This window comes from Toxotes jaculatrix, chromosome 10, assembly GCF_017976425.1.
Source record: "Toxotes jaculatrix isolate fToxJac2 chromosome 10, fToxJac2.pri, whole genome shotgun sequence".
NCBI lineage: Eukaryota > Metazoa > Chordata > Actinopteri > Toxotidae > Toxotes > Toxotes jaculatrix.
The window spans coordinates 19520917-19540908 of NC_054403.1; the positions used below are offsets into that span (position 1 = coordinate 19520917).

At 39.9% G+C, this 19992-nt stretch overlaps 1 protein-coding gene across 1 annotated transcript in view; it reads right to left on the reverse strand.

Annotated features, from left to right (window-relative positions):
• tnmd (tenomodulin) overlaps window positions 1-19992 on the reverse strand; it is a 45510-nt gene that overhangs the window by 24847 nt on the left and 671 nt on the right. Inside the window, exon 2 of the mRNA XM_041047413.1 lies at window positions 17776-17910. Within this exon, the coding sequence (XP_040903347.1) occupies window positions 17776-17910 (135 nt within the window). The remainder of the gene's footprint in view (window positions 1-17775; window positions 17911-19992) is intronic.

Genomic DNA, 19992 nt, shown 5'->3' on the forward strand with positions numbered 1-19992 from the left:
GTGTGTGTATGTGTGTGTGCGCAGTGAGAGAGAGAGTGTGTGCATATGTGCATCTATGGAGGAGGCGGCCGTGGGAATGAAAGAGATGAGTTGATGACAATATGTCCTCTTAGTTGTCCTTGAGGGTTAGGAGATAGGGGCTTCAGTCAGGCAGAACTGGATGCCTGTCACTCACGGCGGGGTGGTGATGGTGGTGGAGGCGGGGGGATAGGGAGGGTGGGAGGCGAAGGGGTGGAAAGGTGGCGCGAGGGCTGCACAGTGCACCGGTCCTCCTGGGAGCCATAGGCAGCTCTGTGATAGATCGAGGTGGGCAGCAGCTTAGACAGTCACACCAGCGAACACTGTGTCCTTTTGGTTTTAGTCCTTTTAAAGTCCTCACTGGTTTTAAAACATATATAGACTTGTGGCTTCAGATTCTTGTAAAAAAATGTGTCAAAAACAAGCCATATATCATAGAATGTTTATGTGATACGGCCTATTTCAAATATATTGGCAAACATATATTATAGACAAACAACAAAACATGTTATTTGTCCACTCCCTCTTTGAGCCAATTAAATATGATCATATACTAATATATTAGAACAAGAAGTTTCTTGTCTGGAGAAAAAGAAAAATAGGTTTACGAATTCAGCCGGTTATGCGGCTGGAACTGCATGAATCTGATATTGCATTTGTTTTACATGGAATTTGCATTAAAAATGCTGTGATTGGATCCGTGTGTGGATCTTTGCTCCATGTATGCCTAGTTAATGGTACATTAAAGGTCGGAAGCCCATTTTCTTTTCTTTCTTTCTTTTCCCATTGTTCATACTGGCTCACTGTCATGACTTACTAGCACACTTGAATAAAACAGGGGCTTTGTCAGTGTTTATTAGTAACACCTGTGTGTCTTCTACTATGACAAGTCAAAATGTCTGACCTGTAAGTCAGCTTGTTAACAGTGGTGTTTTCCTGATTGAGACTTGCTTTAAATAAATGGTGAATGGAACATTTAGCGATATTTGATTGGAAGAAGCTGACATTTCTTAAAGTGTCTATATCTAAGGAGCTTCCTGAGTTGCACTCACAATGAAACTGCAGATAGTCATTCTGTCTGGGTGCTGTGTCACTCAGAGTTTGATGTCTCTAGGCCGTCGCTATTGTAGTGTGCCAGCAGTTACATCGTTGTTTGTGTAATGTCAAACTAGTGAAGACTCTAGACATTTAAGGTTTGTTGTGTTGTCATTTATACAGCTTTTATCTGTGGCTCATTGTCCAGGATTTCTTTCTGTGAAGTATTATTATTTGAATAAGATTGCTGGGCAATATTCTGCAGTGAAATCTAACTCTAGCACCAGTGTCGAGTGTCTTATAAATGAATTGCAGAACCAAAAATGAGGAAAAACACCTCTGTAATGAGGTTTGTCTCTCAGGTATGAAAGAAAAAAGTTCTATTTATTCTTAGAGCTTAAACTCAGAACAGCTGGGCAAGGAAAAGCACAGTCAGTTGATCAACTCAGCTTTCTTGCCAGTGACGCAGAGGAAGCTTTCTTTCTCTCTTTGTGTCCCTCGTCTTCTGCTGGCTCCTTGTCCTCCAACAGCCTGCACCCGACTTATTTTTTCAGAGCTCAAGTCTCTTCACATGGGCAGTCACATGAGAACTACTAATGTCTCCCAAGTACTCCAGTTGCACTCTGGTTGGCAATGTTGTTTTTATTAGAGTTTCTCATTTGCTCAGGAGTAAAAATGGAACATCTCTTTTAGACACTTTGGAAATTGCCACTGCAGAGGTGTAACCTTTACAAATAGAAGCAAACACAGTTTCTGCCAGAATAATTAATCTTTCCCTAGAATAATGACAATTAAAGACACACACACACACACACACACACACACACACACACACACACACACACACACACACACACACACACACACACACACACACACACACACACACACACACATTCTCTTGCAAGGTTTGTTTTCATTACCTGCAATTTTCTTGTGTTTCTTGTGAAATTTAACACATTAAGCTGAGAGAAGAGCAGGAGCAGGTTCCTATGGAGATATTACTTGAAAATGAGGATCCGTGAGGGAAATAATTATAGCCGGTATAGATTTCCCACCCAGACACAGTGGTGCAGATGGTCTTCACACATGTGAACACATGTTTTCTACATTCAGTATCTTACACTGTATGGTATGCGTGTATGTGTTTTCACTCTCGAGGTGATTTTAACAGATTTTATATATAAAATCTGAGAGAAGGCGAGGCAGAGAGAGGGATCTGGCTGTGTGGTGTCTTGAGACCATGGGGATTATGCTTGTGGACACTGATTACCAAGCCTGTCAACTCCCAAGGCCTGGAGAATTCGGATAAATGAAGTAAGAATGGTCTCCGGCTGCCAAACACATGCAGGCTGCTGTTTGGTGATGCCTGCTGAATACAAGCAGCTGGCTCTGGACTGGCGCCAGCTCAGAAAATTCAATTTAGAAAATACTGGTCAGTCACTAATGCGTCATCAACTTAGTCTGTACAGGGTAAAATGAGCCCACTGGTAGTGCATTACATCAATCTCACTGAAGACAACCTGACAGCAAACAGAAAACAGCACAGTGCAACATGTTGAAAAAAGTGGAAATTCAGAATGTGGCTGTACATCAGCCATTTTATGATGACACTGCATCTGTCTTCTTGTTTGTCTTGTTTTGTCTTTGACAATAAGTACATTTACATTTAATGTAAATTATTTCAGTCTGTATATGATCACACAAAATATTTAAATTAAATGATGTCCCTACTGCCAACATGTAATTCTGTTACTATATTTACCTGCTTTACTGGTGCTATTTGCACCAGTAAATATGTTTTGAAGGAAATTTAATGCCAGCCAGATTATGTTTTCTGTTAACATAATGAGGAAATGTTGTTCCTTTATGTATCAGTAAAATGTTCACTGACAACATACTTTTTTTTAGTATTTGATCCTGCAATACAATATCCATCCACAACCAGCACTTGGTTAATGCAAGATCATGTTCTTGCTTTAATACAGAGAAAGTTAACAGCCATCAGTATAAGCATTTTTGCAGCTTGTCAGCTATTATAAAGGCTTGGCTGTTAACAATGAACTGATGGTAAAGTAATTTATTTAACATCTCAAATTAAAAACAGCAGTCTCAAAACTCTGTAAGAAATGTGAATGGTGAATGAAAGATATGTCACAGGTCTGAGAAAATAGTGGCTGTAATAATGTCAGTTAAAATGGAACTACACTCAAATTGTGCTAGAAACCCCTCTCCCAGCATATTTTAAAAACACAACAGAGGAGTGAGGGCTGCAGGAGGTGTGGCCTCGTGGCGCGTAGTGTGTGACCTGGAGGATAAGGGAACATGGAGGAGACTGACTGACCATTGCTCAGTGTAGCATGGACAGAGTCAGAGCTAACCAGCCATGAGAAGCTACTGTCGGACTTTCCTTTTCTCTGCTGGAAAGACAGGGAGTCTGGCGTAGCTTTGACAGTGAGTAGAAGCACATTTATGGTCCTTTGAGAGTGTCACCGTGCAGCTCTGCTATGAGAGGCTCTCCAGTGTGTGTGTCTGTGGGGAAGTGTCAGCGCGTAGCCGTGACCCTGCTGTTTATTGCGGTTTACGTTAATGTTCATCAGCCCTAAAAATCTTGTACAGCACAGTTACCAGTGGGCCAGTGTGCTGTGTTTACTGCCACTGAAGAAGAATAAATCTCGTTTACGCATGATGTCGTTTTTCTGCTCTTATCTGGTTCACCAATGCTGACGTCAGCAGTGTGTGAGACACAACCTCAGGCTTTGTTTAGCCAGTGTTCTGTTCTTTATGCTCAGTGTAGCAGCTGCTATCAGGTTGGGGGGGATCAACAGTTGAAACAGACTTCGGAGTCTTGCCTGTTACATTACAGTTAGGGAGGGTCCAGGTGATTTGGCTGAACCCGACTTTGAAGTCAAGCCTGACAGGAACCAGGCGAATTTGGCCAAAAAGGAAGCTGTTTTTACAAGTGTGTGAATTTTTTTGGGAAAAAAAAAATCACCCATATCAACATAATATGCCAAGAAAACTGTGATAAGGTGTACAGCAGAAGAGAATGTTCCGCTGAAACCAGCTGCCGGTGACAGAACAGTTACTGTGTCGTGAGTTACTGTTAACCTCGCTCACAGAAAACAAAAACTGTGCCTGGAGTTGTCCACATTTTAAGACTAGAACAAGTGTTTATTTAAAGTAATTCTCATTCCCATTTTTATATTTAGTCTCTAAAATATGTGTAACATTACAGTCAACAACCACTGAGCTTTCGTGGAAGCAAATTCAGAGGAATTTCATCCTCCAAATATAAAGCCAAGGCATGTAGTCTCGGCTTTTGTCTGGAAGCTGTATGCATATGCCCAGTCAGTGTGTAATGAAAGGACGCAAACTCAGGGTCTAAATATAACCATTTGTAAGGCACTGAAACAGTTCTACATTGTAATTAGCACCAGTCTTTTCTGTGGTTTTTTGTTTATATGTGGAGGTAAATAGCTGGATGCGAGCAATTAAGTAACAGTGCCCAAGTTTGCCCTCTTTTCATCTCCAGGAAGTTCTATCAATAGCCGCAGCAAACAAAAATGGAAGTTTGAACTCAAATCTACTGAAGTCTGTATATTAAATACAGACTTGGGTGATGTATAAAAAAACAATATAAACCTATTTTGATCTTTCTGAAATTTATGAAGTTGGTGCACACTTGAGTTTGAACTCCTGCATTTCTGTGGCATCTTAATGTTTTTTGGAAGCCATCCAAAAATCACAATCTGAGTATGAGGTGTACGTATCATTAAATGAAAAGCTTAAACTAGGTTGGCGTGGGGTTAAAGTGCTTTTGGGAATTCACCCAAGCAATTACTTTAAGCATCAATTTGCTGTTAGAATGTTTTGCAGCTGCCAATGCCAAAGGCCGGTTAAAGAAAATGCTAAGGTCATTATCCTTTCAAAGACTCAGCTAGAACGTGTCAAGCAGCAAACGCTTAATGGAGCCATCTTCCTAAACCACATTATCACTGTTAAAACAAACAGCTACTGGCAATGCACCTTGCTTATGAGTTTTGTTGTTTGATAATGTAATTTTTTTTTAAAATTCTATCAGCACCAACACATAGATGGCATGTTGTCAGTCTCAGATATTTCCAGCACAAGCTCGAGTGTAGTCTAAACACAGAAACGTGTATAACCACCTAAAACATCAGTGATAAAGGTCAGATTTTGGAGTCAGTCTCACAGGAGCAAAGAGCAAAAGCTTCTTTCTAGTCTTGCCATTTAGCCCTGATGTTCAATAATCGCACAGATCCCTTGTAGACGAAGAAAAGGTATAAAAATCCCCCACTGAAATATCAAAGGAACAGAATGTAATGCTGCCACAAGTTAAAAGGAAAGTGCATTTACCAAAAAGGGAATTATGACATTTCATCACAAAAGACACTCCTGAAGTGCATTAAACACAGCTGAACTGATGATACTTCACAGTGTAAAAGTATATCCACGAGTAGATAGATGGAAAGCCATGTTACTGTAAGCTCATCAACAACCTCCTTTAAAGAAGTTGTTTATCTGGGCGTAATGATAGTGAAAATCTTTGAGTCCTCTGCCCTTCATCACACTGGTATCAGACAGGTGATAGCACAGATGGCCATCGGCCTTACATTTTAGTACATCACATAAATACAGCAGGTTATGTCCATACTCATTTCTCCAAAGATTTTAAAGATATTACTGCATAAATTACATAAATGATTGGACACTTTGGAGTGGGCCAGGTTAGCTTTTTCAGCTGCTTCCAGTCTTTATGCTAAACTAATCTAAGCAAATTACCTTCTAGCTCTGGTGCTGTATTTAATGCACAGACTTGAGAGTGGTATGACTGTCAAAAAGAAAGCAAATAAGCACATTTTTCTTTAAAGATCCTTAAAGAAATACCACATACTCATAGAAAATAGTTTCTTGGCAACACTCTGTGGATTCATTGTGAAGCCAGCTTGAGGTTTTTAGTAAAAATGCTTTCTGTTAGCTATTTATGGGCTAGAAGAGTGGAGGAAAGAGGAAACAGTACTTTTTAAAAAACAAACACCAGTTACAAAATAAAAAGGTTCTTCCAGGAGCACCTTTTTGTCAGGAATAATGGAGCGTGGAGATATCTGAGGGCTGGAATATATGGAGCATATTTGTGCAGTAACTCAAGTGGAATTTTGGCAGAACACACAGACTATCATACTTCTTCTGTTATTTTTATTGCTTAAATCAATTCATTGTGGAGCCTCTGAATCTTGAACGTAGCCTCCCTCTCTCTACTGTCAACCTACTCATACCTGAAAGGGGTGTAATGACCCACTTTCTCTCCTTGTCCCCCAGCGACTCCGCCGCTTACCACGTTTGACCACCTTGCTGTGGTCGACTACAGTCTGCAGCTGCTGTTAATTTACAGGAGCACTGTGCACACCTTTTTCAGCTCTGAAGCATATATGACTAATCACACCAGTCATTTTAAACAACTTGAGCTCTTTCTGGCAATAAATCACCTTGATACGTGCTACTGTGCCCATAATAGAGCTGCATTCAGGAGGGAGGAGGGCAGGGGGAACTTTGGGAGCTATTCACTACTTTTGGTCAACACACTATTGTGAAACAAACTCAGGGACTGGGACATATTGTTGTTCGATGTGTTGTTTGTTTCTATGATCTCAATAAAAATCAAAGTGCATACAACAAAGAGTTATATTCTTTTAAACAACAGCTCAGGGAACACGATGTTTCGCTGGACTTTATGCCTAAAAAGTACATATTCTCCTTCCATCTTGTCTTTCTTGCAGTTATAACTTTTATAAAATCATTAACACGCACAGCATTCGTTCTATAAATATGCCTTGGATGTTTTTCAAGACACAAAGTTCAAATGTGACACAGACCTTACCCAGGCTGGAAATGAGATACTGCTAACTTGCATTTAACCAGTGCTTGATCTGCTTTCAACATTTTAAAAAATATTTTAGCCAAGCTCTAGATAAACTAGAAAGAGGATGTACTGGCTTTTTTCTTCACCTCAATAACATGGGGGGAAAAAAGGGCTTCCAAAATGTCCAATAGTGTACTATTTTATCTTCACCTGCCAACTGTAAGAGAGAACAGAGGGAACTTCACACGGCCTTTAAAGATGGCGTTAAACCACCTTTTGACAAATGATGTAACATCACCCAAATTTCACAAGCCAACATGAGATCAAAATGGCTTCCACAGCAGCAACAACCAGTAGGGAAAAAAATGAAATGAAGTTAAACAACACAGAGGCCCTGCCTATGACTGTGTTGTTCCATTTCTTTTTTCTCCCTGTCATTGTTCCATGTTGCATCTTCCCTTTATGCCTTTCCCTGCCAAGTAACCACTGTGCCGAGCTGAAGAACAATCTGCTCCTTGTCAGGAGCGCTGAATGAATCCTGTTGCTTATTGTTGAGGTGAACACGTTATTTGAATACGACCAATCTCCTGTAATAAAAGAGCCGTTGTGGTTTATGAAATATTCATCAAAGGTATACCCTGGAGACTCAGATGCATTCAGATGCATATCTCAGAATCTGAAACAGACTTCAGCAGACAAAAGATTGCAAGCAGTGACTGCAAGCTTCTGAACTATGAGGCAGACAGTCACAAAGGGAGTGACCTCTAGAGTGGATGCGTCTCCTTGTCGCTCTGCTGGTTTTCAGCCATTCCACCTCCTAATAAATCAACAAGAGCATACTCTGGGATCCAGCAGCTAAGTGGCATTTAAGAAACAGCTTGTGAGAGCTGTAAGGCTGTAATTTGGATCATTTAGACGCAAGGCAATAATTTGGCCAGATGAACGACATTAACAACAACCGGAAAGTTTTTAAGCCACTAAAGCCACTAAAGATAAAAAGCTGTCCAAGTAACATTTTGTTAAGTCAGTGAAGGCTGAACTTCTTGTGGTTCAGAAGGGCAAAAATGCTTTCCATTCGCTCAGGTTCCCTCAATATTGGGGAAGTGACACGTTAAAATTCGCTGGCAATTTACCAGCTGATGACAATAGATAGCCTTGCCTTGCTATTTATCAGTTGTGCGCGCAGTGTATTTATCTGTGTGCCAACTTAAGCAATAAAAAAAAAAAAACAAACAAAAAAAACCTGTGCATGGAAAGCAATAAAAGCCAGTGTACATTCAGCTTAATGCAAAGCAGCAAGATACAGTTTCTGTTACCAATGCCAATAACACCAGCTTCAGCAGACATCCATGGTTTAGTCAGGATGATCGAAGTTGGAATCGCTACAATGAGAGTGCGACTGTGGCCCCACTGTTATTTTTCTGGTGATTATGATTGTCATTTAGCTATGGGGCGGTATTTGTTTTTGCCAGTAGATGGTAGTAGCAGCTTTGGTATGTGAGTGACTGGCGTTGTAATCCTTTTTTGGGCCAAGCAAGTTAGCTCCGTTGTAACGTAAGACAGGTTAACAGCGAGGGAAGACTGTGTTTTTGTTGTATTTGTAGTGCAATAAATTCATCTGGCACCTGGATGGAAAACGTCTTCATTCAGTGTGTAAAACGACCACTTCTCTTATGATCACGACACTGTTGATATTCCCAGACCAGCCCCCACCCCCCACCCCCCACAGGACTTCATCTGTTTGCCTTATAACATATAGAACAAGGCAGTTGTGCCTGTAACAAGGTAGACTGGTAGAACAATTCCTAACAGAGCTGCTGGGAGATATACAGGCTCATAATTGTTCAAACATTGTTTACACCATGCTTCTGCCTTGAAGACACAATAACAGAGAGAGTGATAGTCCTATGCAGAGACACTGGGCTATCACACTGGGACTATGGGTACTGATGAGAAGCTCTTGGTCTGTTGCCATGGCCCCTGTGTGGGTTGCATGTCAGTGCCAGTCTGCCCTTCTTTTTAATAACACTGAAAAATACTTTGAAGACCCACTGGGGGAACACAACACATTATGCTCCCAATGTTGTGGGTCTGTGATTTTACAGCTTAACATTGTCTCATGCTAAAAAAAAAAAAAAGAAAAAAGAAAAGTATATATTATAATTTGACTCAGCACAATGCATTCCATTCCATCAAACCTACATGGTCCATCATGGTGAGCCACTGATGAAATACATGCAAATTAAGGCACTTTGAAAGAGCAAATGAATGCTTTTCAATATTTTTGCCACTGGTTGGGACAAGAGACTTAAGAGGGGGAAGAGCCAATGGGATTTTTTTTCCTCTAAATGAGGTAAATGAGCAGCTTTTCTTTCAGTGTCATGTTTTTAATGGTAGTTTCACTGGCTAACTTCTGTTAAAAACCTCTTTGTTGAAAAATGGAAATGTTGAAAACTGAAGACAATTTCCTTGAAGTTGAAATACAATGGCCACTAGGGGGCTTTGTCATGTTTTGGGACACTTGCTGAAACAGCTGATGCTCTTGTTGTTCTCAGGAAGCCAGTCTCAGTGATAACGTCAGAAGCAATACGCTCCATTTGTGACCTCAGCACAGCGAACGTTTCTCTGTGATTCTGCCACATAGCTTTTTCCAAATGTTGGGAAAAAGTCAAAATTGCTTTTTTTTTTTTTTTTTTAACCTGTTAACCAGCAGCAGGTTACATCTTCAAATGTATTTTCATGATCCCAGAGATGTCTTCAGGGGAAACCAGCATTTAATTCAACATTTCAGACCCACTGCTGTGGCTTGTGCAGCTATTGCAGTTTATGTTCCTGAGAAGAAGAGGAGCAGAATGGAAGTGCTCTCTTAGGAAATGTTGGTTTTAAACGTTGGTTAATCCTGGGAAAACACTTTGACATTCTGGTTTGAAAGCAGACATTTCAAAGATCATCAGAACACCTATGGAGACGCAAACCGCTACTGCATAACAGGTAAAATAAAAAATTGTTTTGACTTCTCTCCCTAAGGCTTGAGTGGGGAACACTATGTGACTACATTACTGAGTAACATGCTGAGGTCTCCCATAGAGCTAGGAGCAACAAAGCCTGAATTCTGTCCATCACAGGAAAAAAAAATGCATTTTAAACCCATAACTATAACATGAAGTCTGAATAATATTTGAAACATTTAATTATTTTGCACCCCAAAGCAACTGAGAACAAATGAAGCAATGTGTTGAATAACTGTAAAGATTATTAGAATACCATGTTTTCATAGAAATTTCAAGGGCATTTTGGTTTCTCTTTTCAGCATGAGAACTGTTGATGACAAACAGAAAAATAAGACTTTTATATGCTGTATGCCTGCCTTGGCTAAACACCACAGTTAACAGAGTGTAGAAGTTTGTCACAGTGACCACAATGACCACCAGCAGCTCTGCACTTTCTGTTATAAATATGTGAAACTTGTAATTATTACAGCAACAAATTTAACAAATATAATCTGATTGTTTTTGTTTTGAAACCTTATTAAAATGACATATACCCTAAGGTATACGCACAGCTTATGTGTTGGGATGTTCATGTTGTCAAACCCGAGTCTCCCAAACAAAACTGAAAGACTGTAAAAATCTGTCTCTCAGCAGGAATGAATTTTGATATTAATATGTAGTGTATGACAGTATTGTTGTTAATTAAACCCTGCAACATTTCACCCAGGCTATTATTTGTTCCTGCCAGACAGCTAATGAGCCCCACATTATCTCAGCAAGAGACAAAAGCCCAGAGGACACACTGTACTTTAAGGAGTCTGAATCCATTTCATCTATCCATATTGTAGCTGCTCATGCAGGTCAGTGGGTCAGTCCTGCTGCCACCATGAATACCAGGGAAAGGATCTTGACAAGCTTTATCACCATCAGCTGACAAAGTGAAGTACATTTTCTGGGCAAATGAGACACCGTAGACAAGCAGCAGCTGTCATCCATCACACTTGTGGTGATGAGTGCTGGATAACTACACATCCAGTATGAAAGAAAGAGAAGCACAAATATTTCTGGAGCATTAGATGCTTAAAAATATACCGCATTTTACATTTTAAGTGGCTCTTTGGGCAACTGCACCATCACAAATTATGACAGCATACTGCATATCAAACAGAGACACAGAGAAACAGGAAAAAGCTAAACCAACATGGACACGCACTGTTTAAGGGGGTTGACCAGTACTGCTAATTAACATGGTACATTGGTATTATTATCCCTGAAGTGCAGTAGTTCTCGAACTGTTTCTGCTGTGCCCCTCTTTGGAGGCTTCATGTGTAAATTAACACATGGCTGTTATCAGCCATGTGTAAATTCACTGGCTGATAACAAAAGTTTCCCTTTTGTTATCAGCCAGTAACAAAAGGGAAACTTGTTACAAAAGAAGAAGAGGTTGAATTTATTGAAATAACATTTTTGAGATCATGAACTGTTTCTTTTCATGTAAGTTTCTCATAAGTTTCTGTTATGCAAATGAAAAATGCAAATTAAAGTTTGCCCAAACTGTCGGAGTTTTTAGACACGACAGACACTATACTGAAGCTATACTGACAGTGAACTCTAGAGCAAGATACACTTCTTTATTCTTTGGATTTGACTGACGTGTGTTTGCTTAATGAGCTTCAACATTTTTTTTTTCTTCACTGTCAAAAATCTGCCCATCTTCTTTCTTCCCATCTACTTCCCATGTCATTTTGCTTTCTGAATAACTCACGCTAACCTGAATCTTGATAGCCTTGCTAACATCGGAGTACTCCTGCTTCTTTGTCATTGCCAAATGAATCCAATTCACAGGTCTTTTTTCACAGCAGATGTTTTAACTTGTCATGGCAAGAAAAGCACAGACTTACTCATAACGTTAACAAAGACTCCATTCCACTGGAATGTAACACATAACAGAATCAAAGTGGCTTCTGTGAAAAAGGTCTATCGAATTTTAAGTTGGAGGCCTATAGGGCTAGCAAGTGTTAGCAGGTTTTTGACCACTGCTGGTGCTGTGGAGCAGTATTTTGATGACTGGGTCAGTTCTTTGTTGGTATCCTGTTTTCTACTTGTACAGGCAAAATAATGCACAGAAAACTTGGGTGGTGTGTTATATGTTCATATGTCAGCATACTGAAAACTGTGTTTGTTTACAAGAACAAACCACAGGGCATCTGTAATATAAAAGGCCTTTATTAATTCAGCGTTTATGCTTCTTTTGTGTACCCCCCGCCCTTTAGTGATATGTCCCTGCCTTTTGCTTCTCTGAACTGTCACATGCGAAACTGAAATGATCCTTGAATTCAAACCTGCTAGTTGCATTATCCAGTACGTCAGCATGTCATTTTTGATTCTATCACTTATGGATTCATAAAATCTTTAATGAATATCTCATCATTAATGAGGTTCATCACAGCTTTAAAAGTGAAGCTGTCTGGCTTACTTTGATCATTTCCTGTGTAAGCAGTTGACGTTTCACTGGATGAAAGATCCGTCTTTAAGAGTGTGTTATTTTTGCAGATTTTTCATGTTTATTTCGCCAGTCTAAAAAAAAGCCTAAACAAACCTGGTAGGTCTAGATGTGAGTCATTAAAATGAGCTAACAGTCCAACTTTTAGAGCTGCCACAAGTTCTCATTTTCTCACATTTAAAAAAGGCTAATCAACTGAGGTTATTTAACATGAAGTGTTAGACTGAGCACCAGACAGAGACCTGCAGGGATGATTTAGATGCTGCTTCTCTCCTCACATATTGAGCAGTGTGACTAATGGGGCAAACTAAAAAAAAAGTCAATGCAACCTTTTAATTGCTGACAGATATACAGCAGAGCACACTGACATAGGCATTTATTCATCATTATTCTTCAAAGTATACAGCAACAAAACAGCAAAATTTCTGATTTGAAGCCTCAGATTTGTCCAGAGAGGACAGAGGAACTGAGTATTTCCAGTATACTGTTCACTTCTCTGCTTCAGTATTGTGGCTGTGAATGCACATCGAGACTATAAGCGGTGCAGACTTACTGGGAGAGTGAAAGTGGATGTGAAAGCTCAATCACATTCTAAATTGTACAACAGAGCAGAGGAGTCTACTTGGCAGTCACACTGGTGAGACAGAGAGGAGCGAGAAACAAGAGTCTGCAAAGCAAAAAAAAAAAAAAAAAAGGCAAGCATTTGTGTCTGTTTACCCACCGCACTGTACATACAACATGCTGCACATGAGCTGCTGGTGGATTGGCAAAATGAAGTACTGGCAATTAAGATTCAGATCTTTCCTACACCCATGTATTCTAGCTTCTAAAAAGAAAATCACAGACACACTAAAATGCTTTATGGCACAATAAATAACTCCCGGTGGGCTTTGCAGTGCTGTCACGCTCTCTGTAGCAGTCACCGTCTCAGAAGAAGGCAATGTGCCACAACCACCATGAAGCCTTCCTACCTCAGGCACTCCACTAAAACAGTTCTCTTTTGTTTTTCCCGGTCTGCAACCCCTCCCTCCTCCTGACTGTTCCCCGAGTAGAAGGAATAATGCATCATCTTAGGAGGGAGCCCACAGCGGCCTAGTTTAACAGCCAGAGAGAAACACCGGTGGACACTGGCCTGCTAATGAATGAATGAATGAGCCTGAGTGTAAAATCAGAAAAGATTACAGACTGAGGGGCAGGCGTCCCACAAGGTCCCGCCAAATCAGCTGTTTAGATAAGCCCTGTTGCCTCCCCAGAATAATAATTTCTCCACACGAGACTGAGTAAACAATGTGAGGAGAAGTTGGCATTGTCTTGTTTTATTCCTGAAGACAAACTAAGAAAAAAAAACAAAAAAAACATTTGCACGACAGGAAGATCAGATCCTACGATCAACTCTTTTGTCTCCCTCCCCTGTTGCATGTTGACATCTGGACACTGAGGGGACTGGGTATACACAGCCTACGAGCAATAAATAAACAAAGGGGGGCCTGGCCTTGAAAAGCCATACACCTGTGACCAGTAGAAAAGCAGCAGGCGCAGCAGTGTTCATTAAAGAAGCCGGTCCTGACAGTGAGGCCTTTAAGAGGCCATCAGGAGCGACAACTCAGCAGCTACCTTGGGACTGGAGAGGGAAAGGCATCAAGGTGAGCAATGCAATTTCAGCTTGAATAATGGAGCACTTTCCTCAGGTCTGACATTCATGTATTTCTCAGGCAGTTTTGCCATACAGCCCAACAGCACCTGTGAGCTATTCAAGGTTCCCTAGGAAAAACTGGTTTACAATGTTTACAGGTTCACAATTACTCTGTGCCTGGCTGCTGGTCTGCAGATAATCTCACTCAAAGTGGTTCATGAATTAAAAATATCACCAAATATATCAAATCTAATGATATGAAAATGTAAATTTTGGATGCTGTGAACTACAGACATTACACACAGCAGACTACAGACTTCTTTTTTTTTTTTTTTTTTGAAGTGATTTTTGAAAATAATTTCGTCAAGGCAAATTATTCTCACTTTTCCCTTGGATTCACCAGCCAGATTCCATTTTCACAGAGTTGCTGATGTAAACTGGTAATAACAGAGGATTAATTTACAAGGAGGCAAAATCCCCCAGTGAGACTTGTGGCCCAGAACAATAATGAGCACATAGTAAACAGAAATTTGCTGTAAGCCAAAAGAGAATGCAGAGGCACCGATTCTACACACTGAAACACACAATGCACGCTGATGCATAAACAATCGCATGCATACAAGCACGACCACGCCCTCACACATACACAAACACACACAGGAAGAGAAAATGATGGCAAAGTATTTTCCCCAGGCCTCTGTAACAACATATGTTTGCAGGTAATTAAAAGAAGATCCCAAGCGGGCATCATGTCATATTGAAATACAATGCGCAGAGCAAATTACCTTTCTGTGGTTATTTATACAAAGCTGGGTGCATGAGGTCACGTTGCTTTGGCGATCTGTGATAATAGACGAGAAATGTTCGTAGCTGTCGTGCTGTGGTTTTGACGTCTAATTGGAATTCTAAGGTCAAAGTGCTAAGTAATATATATGTGATATTTACACTGACAAGTTAAAACCAGTTACTGGTTTTGATATTGTGGCTGAAAGCTGTTTATATACGTATATTTTGGTCAACCTCTCCTTTCCATTTGACTAAGATTTTAACTGTGAAAAAGATCTGAATCTAACAGCTAGTTTGCACCTTGCTCAGTATCAGGTGCTCAGAATCTGTCAAAGCAGCTGGAGGAAACTGTTATAAATGATTTCAAACTGAGAAGAGACCACATCAGGAATTTTATCTACAAACTTGTTTTTCACTTGTAAATCTGTTTCTGCACATGTTCAAAGCTTTACCTTTTCAGTGATTACCACTATAACTTGTTTTGTGCTCACTTTATAGTGTGATCCCTCTGCAATCAAATGTATGCTGCATTTTTTTTTTCCCACAGTGGGAATTTAGAATAGCAAGAACACAAGCTTTCATTAAGTAAGTGACAAGTCTTTTTTTTTTAAACTGTAGCGGTGATGGACGGTGACATATGTTACAGATGTAACCATGGTTCTCTGAGTGAAACCACTACCCCTCTGGTGTATTCCATGAGTCTTAAACCTGCAATAAAAAAAGTATAGCTACTTAGCTTACTGGCCATTGTTCCTTTATACTTCTTCCCCACTACAATTCAGAAGCAACTTATTAAGTTACTAGATAGGTTCCTGATTCAAATTAATGATGCAAAATATAATAAAAAAAATGGGATGTATAATTAAATGTTAAGATAAGACTTTATTAATTAATTGATACTTATAATCCATTAACTGAACAGACATTATTCTGAAATGGTCTGTTCTGCATAATGAGCACTTCTACTTTGGTACTGTAAGCATATTTTACAAATACATTTGTACCTAAGTACAAGATTTCAGTACTCCTTTCACCACTAGTCTGTAAGATACTCAGTGGTTACATAAGGACTTTGTATACATGGACTCTTCAATTAATCTTGATTTGAACATCTTTCTGAGCAGCCTGGAACAGGGGAAATAATTTAACCATGGTTACATACTATATATATATATGTCTCTGTTATATCAAGACTGATATATTTCTTATGTCTGGGGACTCTGACAGAAGCACTGTACTGTAGTTGAATTTGAGTAGCCAGAACGCTCATCTTGTGCTCAAATAAAAAAAAAAAAAAAAAAAACAACCCCCCACACAACTGTTTCCTAAAATAAATTATGTACACTCCCCTTGGCTTCAGTTGCTGTGCTCTGCTGCCCAGAGTCTATACATGTAGGTGCCAGTCTCTGCTCAAGATTAGCTGGTGAGTCAAGAAGTGTCCTGCTGCACTGCACCTAACATTGATTCACCAAACAAGATGCTGGCTGCCACATTCATGCAGGAGAATTAATCCATCCACCCGTCCTTCTGTCCATCTACTGTATGAGTCCATCTCTCCTCTTTCAGAGAAATCCCTAGATAGTTTTCCTGAGGATACATACCTAAGTTTTACTGTCCTTCTGTGTCTGTGGGAGCTTCCTTCCCATCTGACTGACAGGTGATACTCCTTTGAAGTGGCTCCATCTCACTCACTGATGTGGAGGCCAGAGAATGAGCCTCCCCCTCAAGACCCCATTAAAGCAAAACCCAGGGTCTGCAGGTTTGATATTCATCGCCTGGGCAACCTCTGCCATCAACACATTTTGTGCCACGTGAGAATGATCACAGCTTATTAAAGTGGAAATAATGACTGCTCTACCTCCGGCATGAAATATTTAACAAGGACAAAGGAGATGGCTCAAAGGTGATTCATATCTATGTTGAAAGGAGAGAACTTGGACAATACCGTCTATACAGGAAGTGCATATGAACTTTGGTTAACCCGAGCTTAGAAGTGACTGTTGGCAATTGAAATTTGTATCTTAATGGAAACAGAAATAGAGGAATAGTGACACAGGGTGTTCTGAATTAATGTTTATTAGCCATAACAAAGATGTTGGTATAATAGTAAGTGACAACCTGCACAGTACATTTCCCTCTGTTCACCTCATGGCTTTTACAGTACAGACGAAACAGACTCATGCATTCAAGTTCGAAATGTATGTGCTCGTTTCTAACCATTTTAATCGTTCTCCCTCGTTCGCAGCTGTGCCCAGAACGTATACAGCATCCAATTTCTGAATGTGAAATTATTGATGTATTTTTCCTCCTAGCTTGGGTAAATTAGCTTTTTTGGCCTCTTGGGAAAATCAGGGGAAAGGAGCAGAGTGAAAATGTTCTCCATCAACTGTGATTGAATTGGATTTTACAAGATGAATTGCCAGGACAAGAGTTTATCCCAATTACATTGCCAAGAGGTTTTAGTCCTACTGCAGCCACTCTGGTCAACAGCAATTAGGGTCAGCTTTGAGTTATCAGGATCCGTCATTGTGAGAAGATGTTTACAATGTGAGCAGAAAGTAGATAAATGCAACAAGCCGGCATTTGCAGAAGTAAAAAGCGGTTTGTGGTTTGGTCCAAGAATTCATGAAATTACAGATCTGACAGCCAAAACATGAGCAGAGCAAAACACAGCTGTCTTTTCCATAGCCCACACATCTTTTAATCTTGCAGAATACAATACAGACTGCAGAGACTGCCTCTGTCTCTTTGTGTGGCCATCCATTTTCCTTACTCCTGTATTTTTTTTTCTTTGATCTAACCTGTATGATTTGCTAATGTGGAAACTCAGAGTGTCTTTCATCTGTCTCTCATCGAGACCACACTGCAACAGACAGTGGCAATAAGTCTGATGACTAGCAAACAAGGAGGTGATATTTAGTCTTACCTTTCCCAGAGTGGGGCTCCACAGATACCTCAGGCTGACAACACAGAGAGCCAAAACAAGTAAGACGAGAGCCAGAGCTAGAGCCACTCGCTGGTAGGTGTGGAACTTGGCCTTCTTCTCTTTTACCATCTCAACCTGTTAAGAATACAAGTTCAGTATAAAAGCCCATGCACAGTTGCTTTAAAAGAATATGTTTTTATTTATTTATTTATTTTTACATTTTGGGAAATATTTCTGTCTAATGTCTAATGAGCAGATAATATGAGTAGGTACTAGTGGGTTTTTAGATCTTATTTTTCACAAAAACTATTCCATGAAAGCTTTGAGATATCCAAACAGAGTTGAAATGTGCTCTAAAGCCACAGATTCAGGTGGTAAGTCTATGTAGGTTCAACTCTACGAGTGCACATGCTGGCACCTTTTCTTTCAGTTTGTGAATCGATACATAATTACTATAAAAAATATTGATTATAGCCACTTTAAGCATATTTTGCAAAATGTAATTTTATTCCTTTATAATTTCCGTGTTACATTTATATTTCCTTCCTTTCAGGTCTCCATTTTATTCACTAGTGAGGCTACTGGCAAAATATAACCATCCCCATGCTAAGTACAGGGAAGCACAGACTGCCACAAGTGCTACAGAAAGGTTACATTTATTAAACTTTTCCTCAAATTAAAACTCTGCCTGCTGTAGTCAATTCCCCAAGCTTAAGGCCACAAATTAATAAAGACAGGCTTTTGTTCCACCAGGGCTCCAGCAGGGAGAAAATGAAAGCTTCTCATTCACACTGGACCACTTTTGAAGGTCTCAGAGGACAACAGAAAAGCAGATATGTAAAAAAAAAAAAAAAAAAAATTGAACCAACTTCAGTTAGCAAAACTGGTGCTGCTTATCTTTGTGTCTTTTAAAATGATAAAGGAGCTGTAGTACTCTATTGTGGCTGAGGTTGTTGTAGCAGTTAAGCTGCAGTAGCTTGAGCAGCACTCTGACACGCTGACTTCTTTGTATAATATGAAGGAAATATTTTTAAATAATAGTTGTATAACTTTTTGGGACCTTTGGACTTGTATACTGTTATAATAATTGTACAAAATAGTCCTGAAAAATATACTTGATATCCTTTTTATTATTTTAAAAAGGCAGTATGTAGGTGGCATGACAAACGGAAATATGGTTTAGCAATAATGGTATATAGTTACTGTTCACTGGTTACACTGTGTCCCTTTTGAGTGTGGGTTGAATTTCTGATTGTTAAGTACAATAGCAGGATGCCATTGAGGAGACATTATTCAAGATGAAGAAGCCTAACTATACCTTTGCCATTAATGAAATCTTTCATTCTCTCCATTCTTCAAACTTCAGGCACATCTAAGTACTGTACATTTCTAAGGCATGATGAAAAACAGAGGGCTACAATCAGAGAGCCAGAAATTCCTTACACTGTAAATTTCTCAGAGTGATGGGAGGGAAAAAAACGGTGGCTGAAATCCTCTGCTCTCCTGTGGCAGGTTGCATAAGCAGTGGAAACTTAACTAGAGGACAAACCTCTCTCTGCCTGTGCTTTGAATATCGAATACTCAGAGGAAGGAGGTGGGATTGAGAGACAGACAGACAGACAGAAATAAAGGCAGGGATGGAGACAGAGTGAGCAGTCTGAGTGTGCAGCACCCGCCAACTAGTGTTTAAAGGTTTAGGAGTTCAGAATCAGCCTGGCAATTCCTCTTGAGCTTTGTGAGGAAGAGTGCCTGGAGCCCCCTGCTGTTATCATGCAAAGAAGGAGCACTTTCCAGAGAAAACAACAGAAACAAAAAAACAGAAGTAAGCCCACATAACCAACAAGCAGAGGCTGTAGTTTATCTCACTGGGGCACGTTCATATAAGCATTGGAATTCCTGCAAAAACCATTCTGCAATAAGAAGCCACAGGTGATTTCTTAATCATAATCATTCTCCAGCCATGACTCTCAAAACACTTATGACGAGTATCTGCTGGAGCAGTTGCTTTGTTTTGATGGATGGCAAAACAGCTTACTTTTTAATATACATATAAAAATACAGTGCTGTGAAGGTACTTATCCCTATTACTCTGTTGTTCACAAGTTCTGCAACAAGTGGAATATGAGGGAAAGAAAAAGAAGGATTTCAGAGCCAAAAATCCCTCCTCCCCCTCTCCTCAATAATAAAGGCTCAAATAAAGATAATTCTTGGCGTATA